General features: G+C 44.9%; 1 protein-coding gene across 5 annotated transcripts in view; it reads left to right on the top strand.

The window, feature by feature from the left end:
* Positions 1-15,102, top strand: part of FAM107B (family with sequence similarity 107 member B) — a 66,464-nt gene extending 51,362 nt beyond the window's left edge. For 4 of the 5 annotated variants that reach the window (XM_084781802.1, XM_084781803.1, XM_084781804.1 and 1 more), the window contains exons 2-4: positions 4,416-4,599; positions 11,720-11,870; positions 12,455-15,102. In XM_084781802.1, the coding sequence (XP_084637928.1) occupies positions 4,472-4,599; positions 11,720-11,870; positions 12,455-12,571 (396 nt within the window). In that variant the 5' untranslated portion in view covers positions 4,416-4,471 and the 3' untranslated portion in view covers positions 12,572-15,102. Of the gene's footprint in view, positions 1-2,084; positions 2,187-4,415; positions 4,600-11,719; positions 11,871-12,454 lie in introns of those variants that run through there. The other variant, XM_084781801.1, reaches the window with a different exon arrangement.
* Positions 15,103-21,806: the final 6,704 nt, after the last annotated feature.

Below are 21,806 nucleotides of genomic sequence, written 5' to 3'. Positions count from 1 at the left end.
TTTCCCAAGAACGTCATTGTGTGGCCTTTAGACAGCAACATACTGGGAGCAAATTGGTCAAGATTTCATCATCATTTACAGTGGGCCACTTGGGAATGCTAGGGTCTCCTCGAACACTTGTAGAGCTTGGCAGAATATGAAAAAGTAACACTGCTGTTGTTTACACAGATAATCTCTGAGGAGCACCCTTCCCAAGCTTTCTCATACCAGGTTTGTGTCCACAGAGGATCCTCCACGTATTTGTCAAGTGCCTTTGGGTATCAGATGATGGCTCCTGGTTCAAGGCTAAGTTTTTAGGTTCACCTCAAGGTCAGGCTGTTCAAGATATTGGCAGATGGGGCCAGTGCCACTGGGGAGCGAGTCTTACGCTAACTCATTTTCCTGTCTGTTTGGGAATCTGGGAGCAGAGGGAGGAGACTGCTTGGATCCAAGAGGCACCTTCTGGTTTTCAGGCTGGCCACTCTACAGTCTTAAGCATCTTGGGTTTCTCAGAGTTGCTAGCACTTGCCAGAGTCTTCTAGAGCAGTTTGGGGAATAGATTCTCGCAAAGAATGCCTTACCATACTTTTAGCTTTCTGAGAGTAGTTGTTGCAGTACAAAAGTTCAGTTGTTTGGCATTGATTGGACCTGGCATACCCTGCTGTGTGTTCATGCATCTGGTACATGCGTTGCCACAAAGCAGGTAACACTTCAAAATAGGATTCAAGTCTTAATGCTTCCAGAGAGAATTGGATTTTTATTTAGGCTGATGAAAATTGGCATAACTTCTGCATTCTAATTTTTCAACCTTAGAGGGTTTGTCTTTCTATTTTATCTGTGCAAAGTTGAAACCCAAATGGCAAGAGCTTCAAGCTCAGCCACAGTAAGCATTTGCTCTCAATGGAGAAAGTTCTTAGTGGGAATTGTTATTTAACTGAGAACGAATCTGTCTGGAGCCAGCAGAATGCAGTGTATTACCTCGATAGTGTGATAGGCAGCACTTTAACACTTGCCATAAGGGTCTTGTGTGTGTAGCATGGTGTTCTTAGAGCTATGGAACCCTGGGCTGGGGAAAGCGCTCAATAGTTAAAAATGCTTATTGTCAAGCAAGTGGTCCTGAGTGTGATCCCCAGCACCCACAGGAGAACCGAAGTCAAGAAAATTAAGCCTCGTGTAAGACCTCAACCCAGCTGTATTTCTCCTTAATTGAGCCAGCATTGATTTTTCCTTCCCTTAACTTGGTATTTGATAAAAAAACAAAACAGCAGCAGCAACAACTTACTTTATGGTCCTATTGCTTGGTCACTAGCATCTAAATGATGAGAATATCATGTGTAAATTTCAAGGAGAGATACTTCATGCAAGGAGAATAACCCCTTTATGTCTGGACCTTTCTATCACATCTTTACCCCCAGCCTTCTTGCTTGCTTGATGCTCAGTGAAGAACCAACCCCACCTGCCCCAAAAGGCCAAGGAAGTCACATAGCTCAGGGGCTCCCTCTACTGGTAGCTAACCCCTGACCTGGTTACTTCTTTTAAGAAATCCTCATAGGACAAAATCCAAGGTGGCTAAAGAGTGGGCCACAGAAGGCTCTGAGTCTGTGCATGGGATTGTGGGGCTCCTGAACCCACTTCCCTACTCCAAAACAGAGAAAATGAAAGATAACGTATACTCTGTGGTTAGGTCAGAACTCACGGGGCTCCACCCCCACGGCCCCAGGGTCTTGCCTGTCTAGTAGGAGACCCCCACTTAGGTACATTTCACCCCACTGTTACTGTGTGGGAGGAGGGGCTTCCAAGAACTAGAATCTTAAAGAGAAGTCCCAAACACTTATGCTGCGCACTCACTTGTGCACCCGAGACTCACTGGCCCGAGTCTCCTCTTACCTGGGGCGGACAGCTATCCCATTCTTTCCTCTTGCCCCTAGTCTGCTCCCAGCCTTCCTCCCTGTGTAACTTTGACCTTTGGAGTCACTCCTGCGTTGACTGGGTGTCATGGCTGGGGATAGAGAAGAGGTCCTTTTATGGAAGCAGACGACCTGCTTTGTCTACTGATTAACTAGAAGGCATCTGCTCTGGCTCACTTAGTCAGCCCTGAAGAGCGGTGCCTTGTGCATTTGAGACTTCTAGCAAAGGGCACGTTTGGCCAGGAGCAGCGGTGCGCATCAGGCTGGCTGTGATGGGCTCCCTCACACACTATGTGCAAGGTTTGTACTTTTTTGTTAAGGTTGCAGGAGTGCTCAGCTAAAATATCAACATTACCAGCGTGCAGGGAATGCATGGGTTCTCCCGAATGTTCTCCTCCTTTGGTAGCTTTGAGCCTTAGTAGTAAATGCAATGTTACCTCAGATATTGAAAATGATGCAGGTACAGCTATTTTTTTTCCTATTTTAGTTGGCTTATTCTTTGGATGTTTCATATGTTTATTTGCTAAAGTTTTTCCAGTACTTGCTGTAAAAAAAAAAAAAAGTTAGGCTTTGGAGTTTGGCAGACCTAGCTTTTGAGACTAGTGCACCTGCAATTTGTCTTTAGCTGTATGACACTAGCAATGTAAGCGCCTGAATGGTATTTCAATTTTGTTTCTCTGATTGTTGAAGATTCTGAGTCTTTTATTCCCAGGGTTGCTGTGGAGTGAGATGTGGCCCTACGTCTGCACATGCCATTCCTCAGGCACATGTGGTTGGGGCTGTCACTTTGCCTAGATTTGTTTTCAGATGTTTAGTGTCCAGCACTGTTGGTGACAGTTCAGGGGTTCAGGGAGACATCGCTGACAACTCTGAAACTCACACTCCTGCTTTGCTTGTCACTGCATACGTGTTTGCTCTTCTTCAGAGTCTAAGGCTGGAGTCTGTGGATAGATGGTGTGCTTTCTCACGTCCCTCCGCCTCTGCTTAGCCCCACCCTTCCCCATGACCGCCTGTGCTGAGGGGCCTGCATGGACAGAAGCAAAGGTAGAAGCTGGTGTTGGGCTAAGAGCTTGTTCACGGAGGAGCTCTTCTCGCCTTTCTGAGTGCAGATTTCATATCGCCAACATCAACTCAACATCTTCCGTGTACCTGGGAGGGGCTGGGGATTAGAACTGGAGGAGAGGTGGTCCCCGCCCTTTCAGAGAATGGACAGAACCCTATGGTTACCCTGTGTCCAGATGTGTCTTGTGGTGTGTACACCAGCATGGTGGCAGTACACTGCTGGGTATAGGTGTGGCTCTCCCTCTGACACATTCCCCAGTTTATCATCTGTCAGTGAGGAAGTAACCAGAGGTAGGTAGGGTTGGACTGCTCCGCTGTAGTCAGGCCCTTATCTGATTTTGAGTTTGAAAATCAAAATCACTGAACCTGGGACAGGCAAGTACAAATCCCCTGTTAATTATTATGAAATATTCACCTGGCTTGTTCTGAGGGCAGGGAGCAGGGACGGGGTCAGCCCCAAGGAATGCATCTTGGCATGCATGGCAGTCACTCACTGGCACTGGCCCCTGTCTGGCTTCTGCTGTGCAGTCAGTCCTGGTCCTCTTGCTCCAGCCCCAGTGGGATTTTCCTTCTGTCATGCAATGGTACTCGCAGTCACAGGCATCCACTGCACGTCTCACACAACCCTAGTTAGTTACAGCTGTCTAAGAAAGGAGATAGATGCCGCGCACTTGGAGTGGGGTGCAAACACTGGAGCCATAGAAAAAGAGGGTGTGTGTGTGTGGGGGGGGGGGAAGGTGCAAACACCAGAGCCATAGAAGAAGAAGGGGAGGAAGGAAAGTGCAAACACTGGATCCATAGAAGAATAGGGGGGGTTGGGGGGGGGGGAAGAAAGTCTGAGGCCAGAAGGGTTAAGTGACTCTGCCCAAGTATGTCAGCATGTTGCTTTGCTATATTCCAGAAATATGTTTTTTTATTCTCCACCACCAAAAATAAAGGAGTCTTGCAGCAAGGTCACCTAACCCCCTCCCTATCCCCTGCCTCCTCTTCCCCCCCCCCTGCCCCCCCCCCCCCCCCCCCGCCGACCTCTCTCCATTCTAGCCTGAGTCTAGATGAGTTGATGGGAGGAAAGCAGGCCACCTGCTATTCATGTGAGTGCTAGAAGTTTTGTCTCCGTGCAGCCTGGGGCTTCCCACTGGTAGTGTGGATTCATTTGCTGAGGTTGAGGAAAGGGCTGATACCCAAGAGTCTCATGAGCTTGCCTTTGAGAGGTGGCGCAGGAAGTATCCTGTGTGGCGGCAATCAGGGTGTGATTGGCACCACCGCAGTCAGGCTGGGCGGCTTGTATTTTGCCCCGTTGCTTTCTAATCCTTGGGAGGATCAGTCAGTGATGTCCCTGAAGTAGACACCCGAGGACAGCATGTCTTCGTGTGACAGGCCAGGCATAGCTCTTGGGGCCAGAGCATCAGTGAAAGAACCGTTGACAGGAAAGGCTGCAAATAAATGTGCCTTCTCTTTGTGTTTCAGAAGGCCCACTTGAGGATACTGACCCCAAAGACACCTTTCTTGTTCCAAGAAACATCATGGCTGAGCCAGACTACATAGAAGATGACAACCCTGAACTAATTAGGCCCCAGAAGCTAATTAATCCTGTCAAAACGTCCCGAAATCATCAAGACCTCCACAGAGAACTTCTTATGAATCAAAAAAGGTATGCAGTTTCTTGAGCATCGTTTTCCTTCAGGAATTTTTAATGTAACCAGGTTTCATTTTGAGTTTACAAAGACTTCAAGGGATTTTTGCTTGTCTGCCATATTGATGGCATCCTTTTAGCAAGCATCCTAGAGCCAGGCCGTGTCTCCATAAAGCTCCTGCAGATGTGGCTGACACTGGCAGGGCTTCGCACTGTCCCTTTCCAAATGCATGCATACTTTAAAGAACACTTGTATTTGTTTTTGTCTGTGCTTGTGCTCATGCGTGTGGAGGACAACTTGGAGGAATTAGCGCTCTCCTTCCGCCATGCGGGCTTGAACTCAGGTCACAGAGCTTGGCAGCAGGTGTCTTCACTTGCTGAGTCCATGCATATTTTACAGCTTGGGTGGAAGAGGCTGAGTTTAAGGGTAGAAGAGAGTGTCCTGCGCAGAAGAGAAAGACTAGTTCTTGATTTTAAATCTCTGACATTTTGGGAGGTGTAGGAATCTGATTTAAGTCCTGCCTGTGCTAGTGTTTCCTACTTGCAAAGAGAACTTTCTAGAACTTCATTAGACTTACTTGACAATACTGTTCTTCCTAGTGTCTTTATTGGTTTCTTTTTTGTTGTTGTTTTGTTTTTCGGGACAGGGTTTCTCTGTGAAGCCTTGGCTGTCCTGGACTTGCTTTGTAGACCAGGCTGGCCTCGAACTCACAAGATCCACCTGCTTCTGCCTCCCGAGTGCTGGGATTAAAGGTGTGCGCCACCATGCCTGGCTTATAGGTTTCTTTTATGTATTGTTCATGTAGTTTTTAAGTGTTTTAAATTTCTTTCAGATGAATTTTTAGAGGGATGCAAAGTACCCTGTTTCTTCTTTTGCAGTCTGTCTGTTCCTATCTCTGCCCCAAATTCCTCTGGATTCTGGGGCTGGGCCTGCTGATGTTTGTTGCTTACTTACTTATTCATTGCAAGTTAAGAATAGTGTGTGTGTGGAGACAGGTGTAGGGATGAGGTCATTTTCCCTCAGTCAGTTTTCCACCTTACTTAATTTTGGACAGAGTGTCTCACTGAATCTGGAGCTTTCTGATTGGCGAGACTGGGTGGCCAACAAGCTCCAGGATCCCTCTGTCTCCACCTCCCAGTACTGCAGTTTGCTGCTGCGACCAGGGGGTTTTTTCTGGCAGGGTGAAGGAGGAGGTGCTGTTTCAACACAAGGTTTCTATGTGAAACCCTGGTTGTCCTGGAACTCTCTGTAGACTAGGCTGGCCTCAAACTTAGAGAGGTCTGTCTGCTCTACTTTTCTCTCTCTCTCTCTCTCTCTCTCTCTCTCTCTCTCTATATATATATATATATATATATATATATATATATATATATATATGTATATTTACAGCCTGATTCCAGCCTCCTCCCTCCTCTCCGTCCAGTCCCACCCTCATGCTTCCCTCTCCACCCTGTTCCTTCTTTTCCTCTCTGAGAAGGGGAGACCCCCCCAACGGGTACCACCCCACCCTGGCACCTCAAGTTACAGCAACACATCCCCTCCCACTGAGGCCAGACAAGGCAGCCTAGCTAGGGGAAAGGGACCCAAAAGCAGGTAACAGAGTCAGAAACAGCCTCTACTCCCATTGTTAGGGGACCCACATGATGACCAACCTGCACATCTGTTACATATGTATAGGGGTTCTAGGTACAGCCATGGGGGTTCTAGGTATAGCTTGTGTGTGCTTTTTGGTTGATTGGCTCAGTCTCTGTGAGCCTCATGGGCCCAGGTTAGTTTACTCTGTAGCTCTTCCTGTGGTGTCCTTGACTCCTCCAGTTCCCTCAGTCCTTCCTCCCACTCTTCTATAGAACTCCCCTACTTCAGCCTGTTGTTTGGCTGTGGGTCACTGCATCTGTTTCCATCAGCCGCTGGATGAAGCCTCTCAGAAGACAGCTATGGTAGGCTCCTGTCTGCAAGCACAGCAGAGTATCATTGATAGCGACAGGGGTTGGCTCTCTCCCATGGGGTAGGTCTCAGTTAGGCCAGCCATTGGTTCCCCATTCCCTCAATCTCTGCTCCATCTTTATCTCTACACTTCTTGGGCTGGAGAGATGGCTCAGGGGTTAAGAGCACTGACGGATCTTGCAGAGGTCCTGAGTTCAATTCCCAGCAACCACATGGTGGCTCACAGCCATCTATCATGTGATCGGATGCATACTGTATACATAATAAATAACATTAAAAAAAAAGACAGACAAATTTTGGGTCAAACGTTTTATGGGTGGGTCGGTGTCCCGCTTTCTCCACTGGAAGTCCCACCTGGCTACTGGAGGGGTTGACTTCAGGCTCTATACTCCCCCCTGATAGTAGTCTCAGCTAGGTCCCCCCCATAGACTCCCAGGAGCCTCTATACAAGAAGCATGCAGAGCACTCATTAGGTTGGACCAGAAAAGAAAATGTTCCTGCCACACAAAAATCAAAACACTAAATTTACAGAACAAAGATGTATTAAAAGCTGCAAGGGAAAAAGGCCAAGTAGCTTACAAAGACTTACACTTGACTTCTCAACAGAGACTCTAAAAGCTGGAAGGGCCTGGACAGATATTTTGCAGCCTCTAAGAGACCACAGATGTGAACCTGCCTCTACTTTTCAAGGGTTGGGATTAAAGGTGTGTGCCACCACTGCTGCCTAGCGGTGTTTGTTTTTTAATTGTGAGTTCTGGGGAAATCATACTCAAGTACTTATGCCTACACAGCAGTTTCCCTTCCCAGGTCATTTCTCTAGGTCCTCTGTTTTCTAAGTGATGCTAGAACAGACCTGTACATTGGGACAGGTAAAGATACAGGATTGCTTTAGTAGGCTTGCCAGCAGTGGTAGTGCACGCCTTTAATCCCACACTTGGGCGGGGGTCGGGGGTGCAGGCAGAGGCCGAGGCCGGTGGACCTCTGTGAGGCCAGCCTGATCTACTGAATGAGTTCCAGGACAGCCAGGGCTGTCACACAGAGAAACCCTGTCTTGAGGAAAAATAAGATTTAGTAAGCTTTACTTAGGATTGCTTTTATTTTCAGATTTGAGAAATTGTAGGCTGCTCATCCCCCAATACTCTTTGCTAAGCCTTAATGAAAAGACCTACAACAACTGACCCTAAAGCAGGATGTTCAGACCAAATTAAACACCGCTCACTTGGGGGATTAAAACCTGTAGCCGTGCAAGGGTCATGGCTCCCTTGTGTGACTTGTGCTCATCACCTGACTCCTCATTTGCTCACTTCTGTTTCTAATTTATAATACTGTCTTTATAAACAGCTGTACATCTTTTATTTTCATCTGTTTTTATTCCAAAAACCTGCTGTGATCTTGAGACAGGCCCTCACCCTTAGCCAGGTATTCAGAGTTCCTCTAGTTAACACGGGGTGATTGCAAGAACACGCACAGAGACTAGATTCACGAGATAAGGTAAAATATTTTCAAAACAGGCTTCCATTACATTATGAACCAGTAATCAAAACTGGTTAACTATGACCTGAAAATATGTGTTACAAATATAAAGTTTCTTGTTATTTGGCACTAAAATTTAGAAATAAAAAAATCCATGGTCTCTGAAGAATATATAAAATAGAAGATAAATAAAAGGTAATAAATAAGTTTACACCTTATATATATGTATTGCCAAACAATGTAGGATTTTTACATTGAAAAGCCAACAAAACCATCAGAAGCGAAATACATTAATGATTTTGTTTGTTTTTGTTTTGCTTGAAAACTGCCCCTTCCTTCCTTCCTTCCTTGCTTCCTTCCTTCCTTCCTTCCTTCATCAGAATCTTTCAAGGAATCAGCAATGTGGATTGGTGGGGCCCATCTTATCACTCATATGCACTTACTTTAATGGATACTGTTATTTAATTTTTATAGGAAAGGCATTCTTTTCCTTCACTATATAGATGAAGGAACAAATCCCAAGAGAGGCAGCTTGGCCAAGCTCTAAGGCAGTTGAAATTAAGCAGTGAACCAGGACTCACACCATTTCTCTCTAAAGGCACAGCCCATGTTTCCACACTGTGGTGCCTGAGTACAGCTTGCGCTGCCTGAAGAGTCACCTGTGGGGCTGGGGAGTTGGCTCAGCAGGTGGCTAAAACGTTGCAAGTGTGTATCACTTAATCTTCCTTGCATCCATTGATGCAAACCTTGCTCAGTATCTTCATCATCAACATTTGAAGATGTTTAATCTCAACATCATAACAGAAATGAAATAAGCACAGGATTTAACGCAATTCTGGGGGTGGACAGGGGATTTCAGATTCAAACTACAATACCTCCCACAAGAAGACGGTGTACATGGTGTTTCTGCTGTTTGCTTAAAGGGGAGGGAACTTGGGATGTGCATTCAACTTTTAATTTTATGAGTATTGATATATTTCATGACCTTTTGACATAAAATACTAATCCTAATTTTTAAAATTTGCCATACTTCAGCTGGAGATGTGGCCGTTAAGAGTGCTTGCTGCTCTTTCCAGAGGATCCAAGTTTGGATCCCAGTTCTCATAACAGGCAGCTCACAATCATCTGTAACTCCAGCTCCAGGAGATCTTACACCTCCGTCCTCCTTGGGCACCTGAACTCACATGCACATATCCATATGCAGACACAGACATGCACACACACACTTGTGCATACCCTTACACACACACACACACACACACACACACACACACACCCTATACATAATTAGCTCTGCTCACTGTCATAGGTGGCCATGTGGGAGTTGCTTGCTATTAGGCACTGGGATTGCTCACTGGTCAGCCATCAAGGGGTTGGAGATACTTGCTAATGTAGTTGTCAGAGCTCATGAACCCAGCGTTCCAGTCAGGGGATGAGGGCTTACTTATGAACTTCAGAGAGACCCGTTTCTGTCTTTGACATCACGTCTGCAGCCCGTTCTCCTGGGAGTTAGCAAGCATACAGAATGTGCTTTACTTACTCATTGTCACAAAGTTAAATGATCTACTGAGGTAAATTTTTAAATAAGCAATATTTTCTATTGCTAAATATTTAATCTTACCATCTCCATTATGTAAAATCTTTGGGCAGAAAATGAATACTTAACGTAGTTAAGCCTATCCATGTGTTGCAGTGGATATCAGCTTAGCAAGTCATACATCAAGAGTGTGCTTGGCAGCTTTGATATAACCTAGAAAAATTTATTAATAGTTGAAGTTAATTTTGCCAGTGAAATAAAGAGAGAAGATGTCTGAACTTTAAATTATTCATACAACTAAATTCTTAATCCTAAAATTTAATTTTGTCTGTAGTTTCACATTGAGATCTTATAATATTCATAAAACTGAGAAAGTCTTAATTCATTATTCCTTAGTGATACTTTTGGAAATTTTGAGATGGCATTTTACTATGTAGCCCAAGCTAGTTTCCTGCCTTGGCCTTCTGAGTGTTCAGATGACAGTGTGCCTTCACTCCCGCTTGGTTAGTGATATTTTGAACTCATATGGGCTTTAATTATGCTGATTAAAGATTTAATTTTCTTGATACCCTGTGTAGTTTTGTATCTGTTCATTCTTGATAATTGTCAAATAAACCATAAATTCATAAAAACAATCTCCTTTCTTTCATTAGAACTTACAGTAATTTTCTTCTAACAAGCCTGCTGCTAATGAAAACAGGGAAAGAAAAAATTCATTGTGATTTTAAAAAATCTAGATAGGAGAGGTGTCAAAATCAAGTGTGTGTGTGTATGTGTGTGTGTGTGTGTGTGTGTGTGTGTGTGTGTGTGTGTTTAATTGTGAAATATGAGTTGGTTTGGGTTCGTAGTGTCTTGTGGGGCTGTGTTTAGAATATGAGGACTTAGTCTATTCCACCTTTAATAATAAAGGAAACACTGTTAAAACAATACACATATCTCTTCCCTATCTTTAATAGGAGGACTTGGTTGGAAGAAAATTGCTGTAAGTTCTAATGAAGGGAGATCACTTTTATGTTGTTAGGGTTTATTTCACAATTATGGAGAATAAACAGGTACAAAACTGCACACAAGGTGTCAAGGAAATCAAATCTTTAATCAGAATAATTAAAATCTATATGAGTTCCATATTTTGTTTTATTTTGTAACCAGAGCAACATTTTTAAAAATCATTCTTTAAAATGTGTTCATCAAACAAAAGGGACAGATCAGCAGACAGCAGCAGCCAGGCCAGGCTGGCAGCAGTGGGAGAGCAGAGGCCCCCTGTGTACCTTGGGTTGAGTGTGCCATGTGGTTGAGCTGATCAGTGTGCAGTGGTGTGTGTGTGTGTGTGTTCGCGCGCGCCCGTGCACGAGTGCATAGCATGAGTGTGTATACAGCTAAGCACACACCTGCTCTGCCTCTGATGTGGAGTGCTTTTCCCTGCTCTGTTCTCTAATTTTTATTTGAAATATACTTAATGCATTTAATATCAAATAGAGATTGTTTATGGGTCAGTGGTGCAAATCAGGAAAGCATAAGGAAGAGGCAGGCAGGCTCATCTAGAGTCTTAGAGAAAGCTGGGGCTGGATACATCCTAACAAAGAGAGACAACGTGAATCAGAGCAGGCATGGAATTTAGAATCCGTGCCGCAGAGCATGTTGATAGGTGTCTTACTGTTGCACTGCCCCAAGCATTTCATCAGGGGAGGGCCTGTTTGAGCTTTGGTTTTCCCCATTTGAAAAAAATGGTCACCTGGTTTCTCCTTCAGGAATGTAGCATTCCCTGAAGTCTGATCTTTTATATATATCACAAAGCACATACCAGTGATACCCTGTCATAGCTGGCTGGCAGCCAGGAGGGAGTGTGTGCCACTGCCTCTGTGCTTCAGGATGAGCTTACCCCACCCCACACACACTGTGTAAGCATGCTGCTGCTGCCCGCTCGACTGCTCCTGGCCTTACAGGTTTTTACTGAGTTCGTGGACTTTATGAACTCTTCGGAAGATGCTTCTGCTTCTCGCTCGTGCTGGTGAGTGTCTGAGTGCTGTTGAAGAACCGCTTGACTTAGTGCTAGGTAGAGTCCAGTCTGGCTAACTCCTTGTGCATCTATTCTGCAGCTGATACCTTCAGTTACATTTCTTTTCCTGAAAGATACTTTCATTCAGCTAACGATTTTTTTCCAATCTCTTCTCCCGCCCCTTCAGGGGTCTTGCCCCTCAGAATAAACCAGAACTGCAGAAGGTGATGGAGAAGAGAAAACGAGACCAAGTGATGAAGCAGAAGGAGGAGGAAGCCCAGAAGAAGAAATCTGATCTGGAAATAGAACTTTTAAAGCGACAGCAGAAGTTGGAGCAGGTAGGGGAAAGTGGTCCTAGCTCTGAGAAGTGAGGATGCCGGATGCCGGGCAAGCAGAACTCCAATAGGCCAGATGTGCACGGGTGTATCCTGAGGGGGAAAAAAAACCAGGAAGCCAATGCAATGGAAAGCATAAATCCCATTCAAGGCAGACACTCTCCACTAGAGGCCACAGCAAATCAGAGGGGCTGGGAAGAACGTTCAGTGGCGAAAGCATTTGCCAGCAACAGGACCCCAGAATCCGTGTAAATGTGGGGTGGGTGTGGGGTGGCAGCCAGCCTGGAATTCCAGGACTTGTAAGGAGACAAGGGATCCTAAAGTAAACAAGCTGGATAAACTAGTCACCTTGACCAGCCCAGAGTTCAATGAGAGAACTGCCTCAAAAGAATATGGTGGCTAGAGATTGAAGAAGACCTGGCCGACCTCAGCCTTTCACATGGTTGTGTACACACATGCTCATGTGAATACACATGCACACACACACACACACACACACATGTACACACACCAAAAAACTTTTTTTGAAAGTTGAGATTCTTTTGAAAAGTCTCCCAGTACATAAATAAGTTTCTTGTTTCATTTAGCTTGAACTCGAGAAGCAGAAATTGCAAGAAGAACAAGAAAATGCGCCAGAATTTGTGAAGGTGAAAGGCAATCTCAGGAGAACAGGCCAGGAGGTGGTCCAGGGCCAGGAGTCCTAGGCCCAGGCTGCCCGAGACCTGGCGTGTCCCCACCATCTCTGTAGGAGCCCTGTCCAGGTGCCTCTGCAGCACTCATCTTGGGCCAAAGTCCTGAGGAAGAGAATCCTGACAGCCGAGAATTCTGACTATCAAAAAGAACTGGGTTTGATTTGCCATTGTGGTAGATGAGTCATCTCTGGTGGTTGCAATTCCTGTTCACCACATGAAAGACGACACCGACCAGCACACACGTTATCACGGACCTGCGCGTAGAGACTTTAGACAAAAACCGCAGAGCGAGCGAAGAGCTAGGGAGTAGGCACTGGGAAACGCTTAAGGGTTGCACTACTCAGTTTTTCTTCCATTCCAGGGTTAGTGGGACACAGAGCCTTGTTTCTTTAAAAACTAAAGAAGTTGTGTGGAATCCTTACTTTGGTTAGCTGTTAGATCATTTTGAGTGCATCAAAATGCATTTCATCTGTTACCTCCAGTATTTGTATTTCATTTTGAGAACCCAGGATTTTCTGGTTTAATGTATGTTTCCGCCCACCTTACAAATTAAGGATGGAGGATGTTAACACTTATGTTTAGTCTTACCTATTACCTTGGTTGGCATGGAAGTTCAGAAATACGATAAGTTTTAACATGTCAACAGCCATCATGAACTTACTGTCATCTCTTTAGGTTCTTGGTGTGACAGTATGCTACATGCCACCTTTCCACTTGCAAGAAGGTACACCCTGTCGATTCCTTTATTGTTTGGTTAATTATAGGCTTTCTGTTCAGTTTCAGTTTGTCATTTCTTGCTCAACTATTTCTTTTAGATGAAGTTATTTCTCAGTTCTTTGGGAGATGAAACTAGAGAGTGTAACTTAACTTCTGTGGCCCATGTGGAGTGACCAGATCTTTTGAGTTCTCCTGAGAGCAGTGTAGAGGTGCCCATTAGGACTGGGTGGTGAGGCCTTCAGATACTGGATGGGATGCAAATAGAGATCGTTTCTAGGAGACATTAGCGGAAGACTTGATACTTTTTGCATTTTGAGTGTCTTAGATTTTGGTGACTGGTCATGAGTTTCTTTGCTCTTTTGTTTCTTATGAAGAATGACTATTTTGGAGCTCTCTCTCAGCATGATGCTGTTGGTAGGGATGGTCTTGACTACTATGTTGCATCTCTCAGGAAAAGCTGAGGCACTGGGGGAGGGCTGCTCAGTGTCCTCTTGCTAGCTAGCATGCTGTTCAAAGAGACATCTAAGTTACAAATAATATGAAAGTTCTCATGCAAAATATATTTTATACTGCAGGCATGGGAGTTGTTTTGTGTTTTGGTATTTAGTATTTCTCCATAGAGATGATTTAACTAGTAATTTCTACACTGAAGACTTCTATTGCCTTTGATGATGCATAGGATGCTGGATGTGGCGCTTTGGAGTCCTTGATTAGCACACTAGACGCTAGCTTTCTCTGGGAACACTTCAATCTGGTAGTTAACTGGCCCATGTTCCATCCAAGTTTGAATAAGAAGTAAATGGATGATAATTCACTGCTAGATAGAAAATCATGAGAGGTGATCACAGCGGAAATGGATTCTTGGTCTCATCAGCAAGTGTTAACTAAATAAAATATGAGATGCTGAAGATAAAATTGTTTGCCTTTGAAGATTGGGATGAATGGTGACTACTTGGTCATTTTCCTTCCATTTGGGAAAAGAAAGTTCATTCGCTGATTGTTGGAGGGAAAAGTTATTCTTTCTCTGGGTGTATGGAGCAATGATGCCAGGCGGTAAGTTAACGGAGGATTCAGGTCCATTATTATCTAACTGGAAGTTAGCTCTTAAGATGTCTGCCGCTTGACAGGATCCTGGAGGGCCATCATGGGCTCCTGTAGGAGGGCTGATATGTTCCTAAGACTAAGGGACTCATGCGCCATGGGGAAACGTTAACTACAAACACACTTCCTTCCTGACTGCACTCAGACCTGGGGTCTTCCTTGGTGGTTAGTGCTACAGGGTCTGGCCAAAAGAAGACTTGTAAATAGCGCAAAGTGACGGACAGCTTGTGCTAGGTCTCAGAGCATCCAGGGAGTGGGGCTTTTAGGATTCTGCTCAGCTCAGCTCATCTCAGGAGCCTACATTTTAGAATGCTGCCACTCTTTCTTTGCACTTAACACTGTCTAGTCCAAACCCCTAGGACGTGTCACCATCTGAAAGCAGTGTTGTGCTTTGAGCCACTTATAGGGAGGGGAAAAGAAAAAGGCTCCATTTTTTCCACTCTGTAGTTTTCTTACAACAGTTCTGTGTTTTGTAGTCTCCTGCTAGTAAAATAGTATTGCTTTCTAAGCTATAACAGCTGACTTTATTCTTCTACTCCAAGAATCTCAACCTGTTTGAGTGTACATAATATATATAAAGGGAGCCTTAATGGATTTGTTTTCATAATTTAATATTTTTTGTATTTGCTCTTGTATAATTGTTTTTTTAATGGAAAGTATTACAGAATCGAGGGTGGAATTCTTAGAACCAAAGTTATTCTTAATAAAAATCACCAATGTTTGGACCATGCAGCCATACTTGTCTCATCTGTTGAAGGGTTACATAAACCTGGAAGGGAGTGCTGCTCAGATCAGCAATTAAAAGGTAGCTTCCAAGTCCCCCTCGGTGACTGTTCGCTCTGAATCAGGTATGTCTTCTCTCTGTGTGTCTGTTGAGTCTGAAAACTTACATGGCAAATAATTTCAACCTAGCACATCAGCGGCTCCAAATGCTGCCCTGTGCAGAAAGCGTACGGCATTGTTGCAAGTGCCCGTACCTCAGGTCACAGTCGTCAGAGTTTTAGGGAGCCCAGCCAGACAGTAGGAGATACATTTTTGGAAGGACCAGATTTTCAGTGCCGGTGACTATTAAGATTTTTTTTTTGCTTTTGCTTACTCAGTCGCATGAACACTACCCTTCAAGTGAGCTGGGGACTGTCTACACATGTGGCTGTATTATATACTATTGGCTAAAATAGTTGGGAAGTTCAGATCTCTCTGCCTGACACTTATGCCCCATTGTGTGACTTTCCCTGGGGAGATGAAAGTGAATGTCCATTCTTCACAGATGGGGCTCTGAGGGCATCCTAGAGAAACAATCCCCCCATGTCTGGCTCAGCCGACTGTGGAGTTCTCAGGGTTCCTTAGAGGACTATGAGTGATCCAACAGAAAGCATCATTGGGAAGCACACCCCACGTACGGGCTCATAAAAGCTGCATCAGCTGCAGGGAGAACCTTTTCTCCCCAGCAATTGGTACTTACACTTTGGAGAGGAAACTTGGGGTTTCATTTACTTCCTACATCTTACATGGTGTGTGTGTCTTTAAGCAGCAGTGTGAGGAAGACAGCAGGGTGCCTGAGATGAAAGGGACAAGGGGACTCCTGGGGGACAGGCTTGTGTAGAGGGCAAAAGGGAGGCAGGGAGGAGAAATGGTGTATGAACGGAACGTGCGCATTTTCCTTTTTCAATAGCAATACTCTTATTTCATTAATTTGCATAATATTTACATTGTATTAGCGATTACCTACAAAGGTTCTCTATACTCATTCAGAGGTAAAACACCTGTGTAGCTTGCATTAAGGCCCTGAGTTCAATCCACACAAATAAATGAAAATCTTTTTTCCCCCCAATACAAACATGCCTCCCACCAGGAAGGGAAGGCGTTCTGGAGGAAATAGCTATACAGCATGCTTTTACTTTCTAACTATAAATTTTGACCATTTACCCAACTAATAGTGTCTTTGGACTCTACTTAGACTTGCCTTTACTAGCTCAGTGGGTGGAGTGGAGGACTTTAAAGGCTCTTAGAGTAAATATTTACTCCTTCTAAAGTTACACTATGTACTCTTAAAACCAGTGCAGAAAGTGGATTCCACAAACAATAGCTTCCCCCACCCCTGGGATAACTCACTTCCCAGAATGACAGCTTTGAAGCTGTCAGGTCATTTAACTGGATCACTGTGAGCATCTTTTACGACGACAACAGACTTGAAAGAAGACAGGGTCACTGAGGTTCTGGGAAGTTTTAAGACTTTAGCTAGACCTTAGTATATCTAAAAGAAGTTTTAAAATTATATTACTCGGTATGCTGTAGTGGAAGTTTTGGTGCCTTTAAAAACAGTTATGTCAACATGTTTTTGTTTTAATCCCAGATATGGGACATGGGCTGATTCAGATCGTCAGCAAATATGGCAGCAAATTTGCCTTGTGCAGGCTCTGAGAGGGGCTCTTTGCCAGCTGCAAATAGTTTAATTTTGAGGACTCTGAAGAAGGGAATAAATACCAGAGCCCAGAGAGAGCTGTGTATGTTGCGGGGGTGGGGCACTTCAAGAAAGAAGAAGGCTGCTGATGCTCCTTCCCCACTACCACTCCTGGTTGCTGTTGATGCAGTTTGACTGGAAGAAATTGGAGATATCCTGAAATGAAGATTGGACTTGCCCCAAGGAACCCAACGACCCTAACCAGTAAGAATTATCTAAAGAGAACTCCCCTCTCCCCACTAACCTTCTTTCTCTCTTATCTGGTGTTGGAAGGATTGGGGTGGAGAAGGGAGAAAGAGATATATGAAACTCCAATAAAATAAAATAGAATTTTAAATGGCCACCTGTAGTCTGGATTTGCTGGTGTGGTAACAAAAGGTGCTTTATTTCCTAGGTTTTAAGATAAAGCGGTCTTATGAGCTAGTAGCCCCTCAAGCACAATTTCTCCCGATTTTTCTCTTGAGAACCATGTCCGATTATCAACTAGGGATGTTTTCAATCTCTCCCCACTGGCTCCTAGACTTTCTAACAACATACTAATTCCCAATCAGAATCTGGGATAAAGGTTGCTTGGTTATTGAAAGAGAATTCATTGTTACGGGGTTATAGCTGTACGTGTGTGTGTGTGTGTGTGTGTGTGTGTGTGTGTGTGTGTGTGTGTTGATGGTATTTGTGTTTATACTTGTTGAATGTGAATTCACTCTGACTTCCCAATTCTAACCTGGGGAGCACATTCTTCTACCTCTGTTCTTTGAGTATTTGTACTTCCCATCCCCAGAGCAGTAGGCTGACTGCCAGCTCCCCTCTACCTGCCTCCTATTTCCTCAATCGTGTGAGCCTGCCCCTTCCCTGCCCTTCCTCAGCCATTTTTCCCACTCATGCTCTCCTTACTGGCTTTCCGAGTCAATTATAAAGAAAAGAAGCAACTAAATTTGTTTTATTTTCTCCTCCCCCCTCCTCTTTCTCTCTCCATTTCAGTCTTGTCTTCAACTTGCCATCCTCTGCTTCTGCCTCCCGAATGTTAGCATGGGCTAACCAGCCTGGCCTCGTAATGTTAGCATGGGCTAACCAACCTGGCCTCCCAAATGTTAGCATGGGCTAACCAGCCTGGCCTTGCAAATGTTAGCATGGGCTAACCAGCCTGGCCTTGTAAATGTTAGCATGGGCTAACCAGCCTGGCCTCGTAAATGTTAGCATGGGCTAACCAGCCTGGCCTCGTAAATGTTAGCATGGGCTAACCAGCCTGGCCTCCCAAATGTTAGCATGGGCTAACCAACCTGGCCTCCCAAATGTTAGCATGGGCTAACCAGCCTGGCCTCCCAAATGTTAGCATGGGCTAACCAGCCTGGCCTCCCAAATGTTAGCATGGGCTAACCAGCCTGGCCTCGTAAATGTTAGCATGGGCTAACCAACCTGGCCTCCCAAATGTTAGCATGGGCTAACCAGCCTGGCCTCCCAAATGTTAGCATGGGCTAACCAGCTGGCCTTGCAAATGTTAGCATGGGCTAACCAGCCTGGCCTCGTAAATGTTAGCATGGGCTAACCAGCCTGGCTTTTATTTTTTCTTGTCTCTTGTCTTTTCTCTTTCCTTTTATTTCTCTGAGAATTGTTTTTTTTAAATGCTCAAATGTGTATTGTAAATACAATTACTTAATTGCCCCCAAACAACCAGAACTACTATAACTTACATAAACTTGAAATCAAAGTTGAGCCTTTGGCTAACGAGATGGCCCAGTGAATAAAGTTAGTTCAAATATCCAACATCCGCTCAGATGCCATGCAGGCATGGCAGCCCACCTGTAACCCTAGCACTTGAGAGTAGAGATATGATTCTCCAGCAAGCTGGCTGGCTAGACTGGCTACATAGGCAAAGTCTGGCTACAAGTGAGCAACCCTGCCTCAATATGTAGGTAATGAACAACCAAGGAAGATACACAACACTTAACCCCTGACCTCCACATATGAATGTGACGCCCACATGAGAATGTGTACATGCAGCATACATATAGGCCTGCAAACTATATTAAGCCTTATTTCTATTATAAAATTACTTTCCTACTTCTATGGCCATATTTTTTGACATCCTCCTCTAGTCTCAGCATAATTTATCCAATCAAGACTACCATAGCGAAATGCCCCCTCAGACTAACGGAAGAAGAAAGGGAGGCATTTTTGATGGGCTTTTGCTTGCACAGAGCCTGCTTAGATAGTTCATTGAAATGCAGCCCCAAGTCACAGGCCTTGGAGCGGAGCCCTTGTTGTAATGGATTCTTCTTGCACTGTCATGGGGTTCTCAGTACCTTTCCCTCACTGGACTCTTACCTTGCTGTCCTCCTCAGGAGCAGTGTGTGCCTTCATATCGCATGGCTGGCCCCATCCTGCCTTTATGATTCATCGATCTTAACCATTAGCATTACTGCAATGCATGCCTTCTAGATTGCAAACTTAGTGGGATCATTTTGAGTTGATTTATTTGTCGACAAGAGTTATCAAATCTATGTGGCGAATTCTTGGGATATTTGGCTATGTACTATCTTGGACTTGCCAATAGGTCCACTTTGATTTGCTGTCAGGGAGCATCCACAGCATTCTCTCTGTATTTGGTATTCTATTTTTCTAATGACTCATTTTATGTTTCCTGCATTATTTCCTGTATACCTTGCTAAAAACAAGCACATCCATATACCTAAAAACGTATATTCTTCGTAGAAGAAGCAAGATACCTGTGTATGTGAACACTCCCTCAAATACATTGGTTTTCTTTGTATTATAGCCACTTTGTTTTCTGAGGCAGGGTCTCATCGTAAAGCCCTGGCTCCCCTAAAGCTTGCCACATAGGCTAGCCTGACCTTGAACTTGTAGTGAGCCTTTTCCTCATCTCTCCACCACCATCCAGAGCCACTATACCCAGCCTTATTTTTAAAAATGTTATACAATAAGAAAATGTTGAATCACTAGGGTTTAAAAGCACATAGAAATAAAAAGTTATCCAATAACCTCTTAACTCAACATTAGCTACCATTCAAATACCATGCATTGTGAAGTCATTGGCACATTTCATGCTTGTATGATATGTTACAACACAATGGTTTCAGTAATCCAAGACCATATACACACATACTTGATATAGTCAAGGTAAGGGTAACGAATGAATAAAAAGAAGCCAGGGGAAGTAGTGCATGTGTCATCTCAGTACACAAGAGGCAGAGTCAGGAGGGAATTAGACATCAGTCTGTGCTGCATAATAAATAAATAGTAATACATGAATGAAGTGAAACAGTAAAGAGAAAGACACTCAGAATAAAGAACTTTTCTATCCTTTCTTGTCCGCTGTGATGGTTTGTCTTGGTTGTCAGCTTGACTGGACTTGCCTAGAGAATTGGTAAAGTGCATTTCTAGGTATGTCCGTGGGATATTTCCAGAAACAGTAGGTCATAGGTCAATATTCTGACTGTGTGCCTTACTGGGCTGGAACAGAGAGCCTAAGAAGGCAGAAGCCCACATGTGCAAGGTGATTCATCCCCAGCTGGCGTGTTTTAAGCTACCACCCTTGTGCCTCTGCAGCTGATTCCACATTCCTCAGTCTCTGCACACAGACCCACAGCAGCAACTTTCCAGAAAGCTTCCAGACTCTCAGCCTCGATGGGGCTGCAGCCTTGGTCGTCTCTGTTGGGCAGCTAGCTACGGGGTCTCCTGCCTTTCCGGCTTACATATTGTGTCTATCTGTTCTCCACTACTGTGAGCCAACAACCGACCCTATTGGCTCATTTGCTCTTGAGAACCCGTGTGTGTGTGTGTGTGTGTGTGTGTGTGTGTGTGTGTGTGTGTGTGTGTCCCAAATTGGAGTCTCCCTCAGAGGATTGCAGATGCTGTAGGTCTCGTCATGGAAACGGTTTGGACCTTTACGTCTTTTCTCTGCTACTGGAATTTAAGGTAAGTTGGTTCCCCTACTCTGGTTCTTTTTACTATTGTTTATGTTGGCTGGGGTCAAGGTGTCTGGGACCATGGAGGAAATGGAAGCCCCATAAGGAGATACAGTCAGGGCCTTGGCAGAGCCCCAAGGTTGCTCAGTCAAGGTCCTCCTGGCAAAAGTCCTGCCTTGGATGATGGGGAAACTTGTATTTACTTTCTTCTTCAGTGCCAGGTGGAGCGTTTGTCAGGTTACTTGGTACATTTGTTTCTCCTGCTAGCCAAATGCTTGAGATTTAAGCTTGGGGGAGCGAGCTAGTCAGGAGGTTGACTTCTGCCTCTTCCCGAGGCTCTCAGAGGCTGTGGCAGAGGCTGGCCTAGCTAGTTAGCAGCAGGGAAGTGATGGCGCTCCGCCACTCTGATTGCTCTGCCAAGGTCTGTTCCCTGCAATATCTCCATCGTCACCTGCCCTTTGCTGTTTATTCATCCCTGTCATTCCAGCAAACAGTTGCATCTGGGTCAGCCAGGTGTCAGCAAGGAGGGAAAGTGATGTGATTGGGAGATGCTTAGGGAGTCTTGTGGAAAAGTGGTGGGGGTGGGGGGTGGGGGGGAGGTAGAGAGGATGGGAGGAGGTGGCTAGAAGGACCTGGAGGTGACAGAAGCTCCACAGGAAGACCAACAGATCCAACCAACCAGGACCCAGAGGGCCTTGAGACTGAAGCACCAATCAAGGACCTTGCATGGGCTGGACCTAGGCCCCCTACACAGATGTAACAGATGGGCAGCTCAGGCTTCGTGTGGCTTCCCTAGTAAGGGGAGCGGTGGGCGGGACTACCTCTCCAGGCCACAAGAGAAGAGGACAAACTCAGAGTTAATGAGCTGTAGTGTGTGGGTGTGTATGAGGCAACCCTTTTCTGAAGAATAGGTGGGAGGGAGGGAGGGAGGGACTGGGAGGAGAAGAGGGAGGGACATATGATTGGGATATAAAGATAAGTAAATTAATTTTTTAAAAAATCGACAGCTACGCAGGAGGGCAATGTCTTTCTCCATGAACCAGAA

The sequence above is a fragment of the Acomys minous genome (genome assembly GCF_964271855.1).
Source record: "Acomys minous genome assembly, chromosome: 5".
Lineage (NCBI taxonomy): Eukaryota > Metazoa > Chordata > Mammalia > Rodentia > Muridae > Acomys > Acomys minous.
Note: the sequence above shows the minus strand (reverse complement) of the source record. Positions and strands in the feature narration are given on the sequence as shown.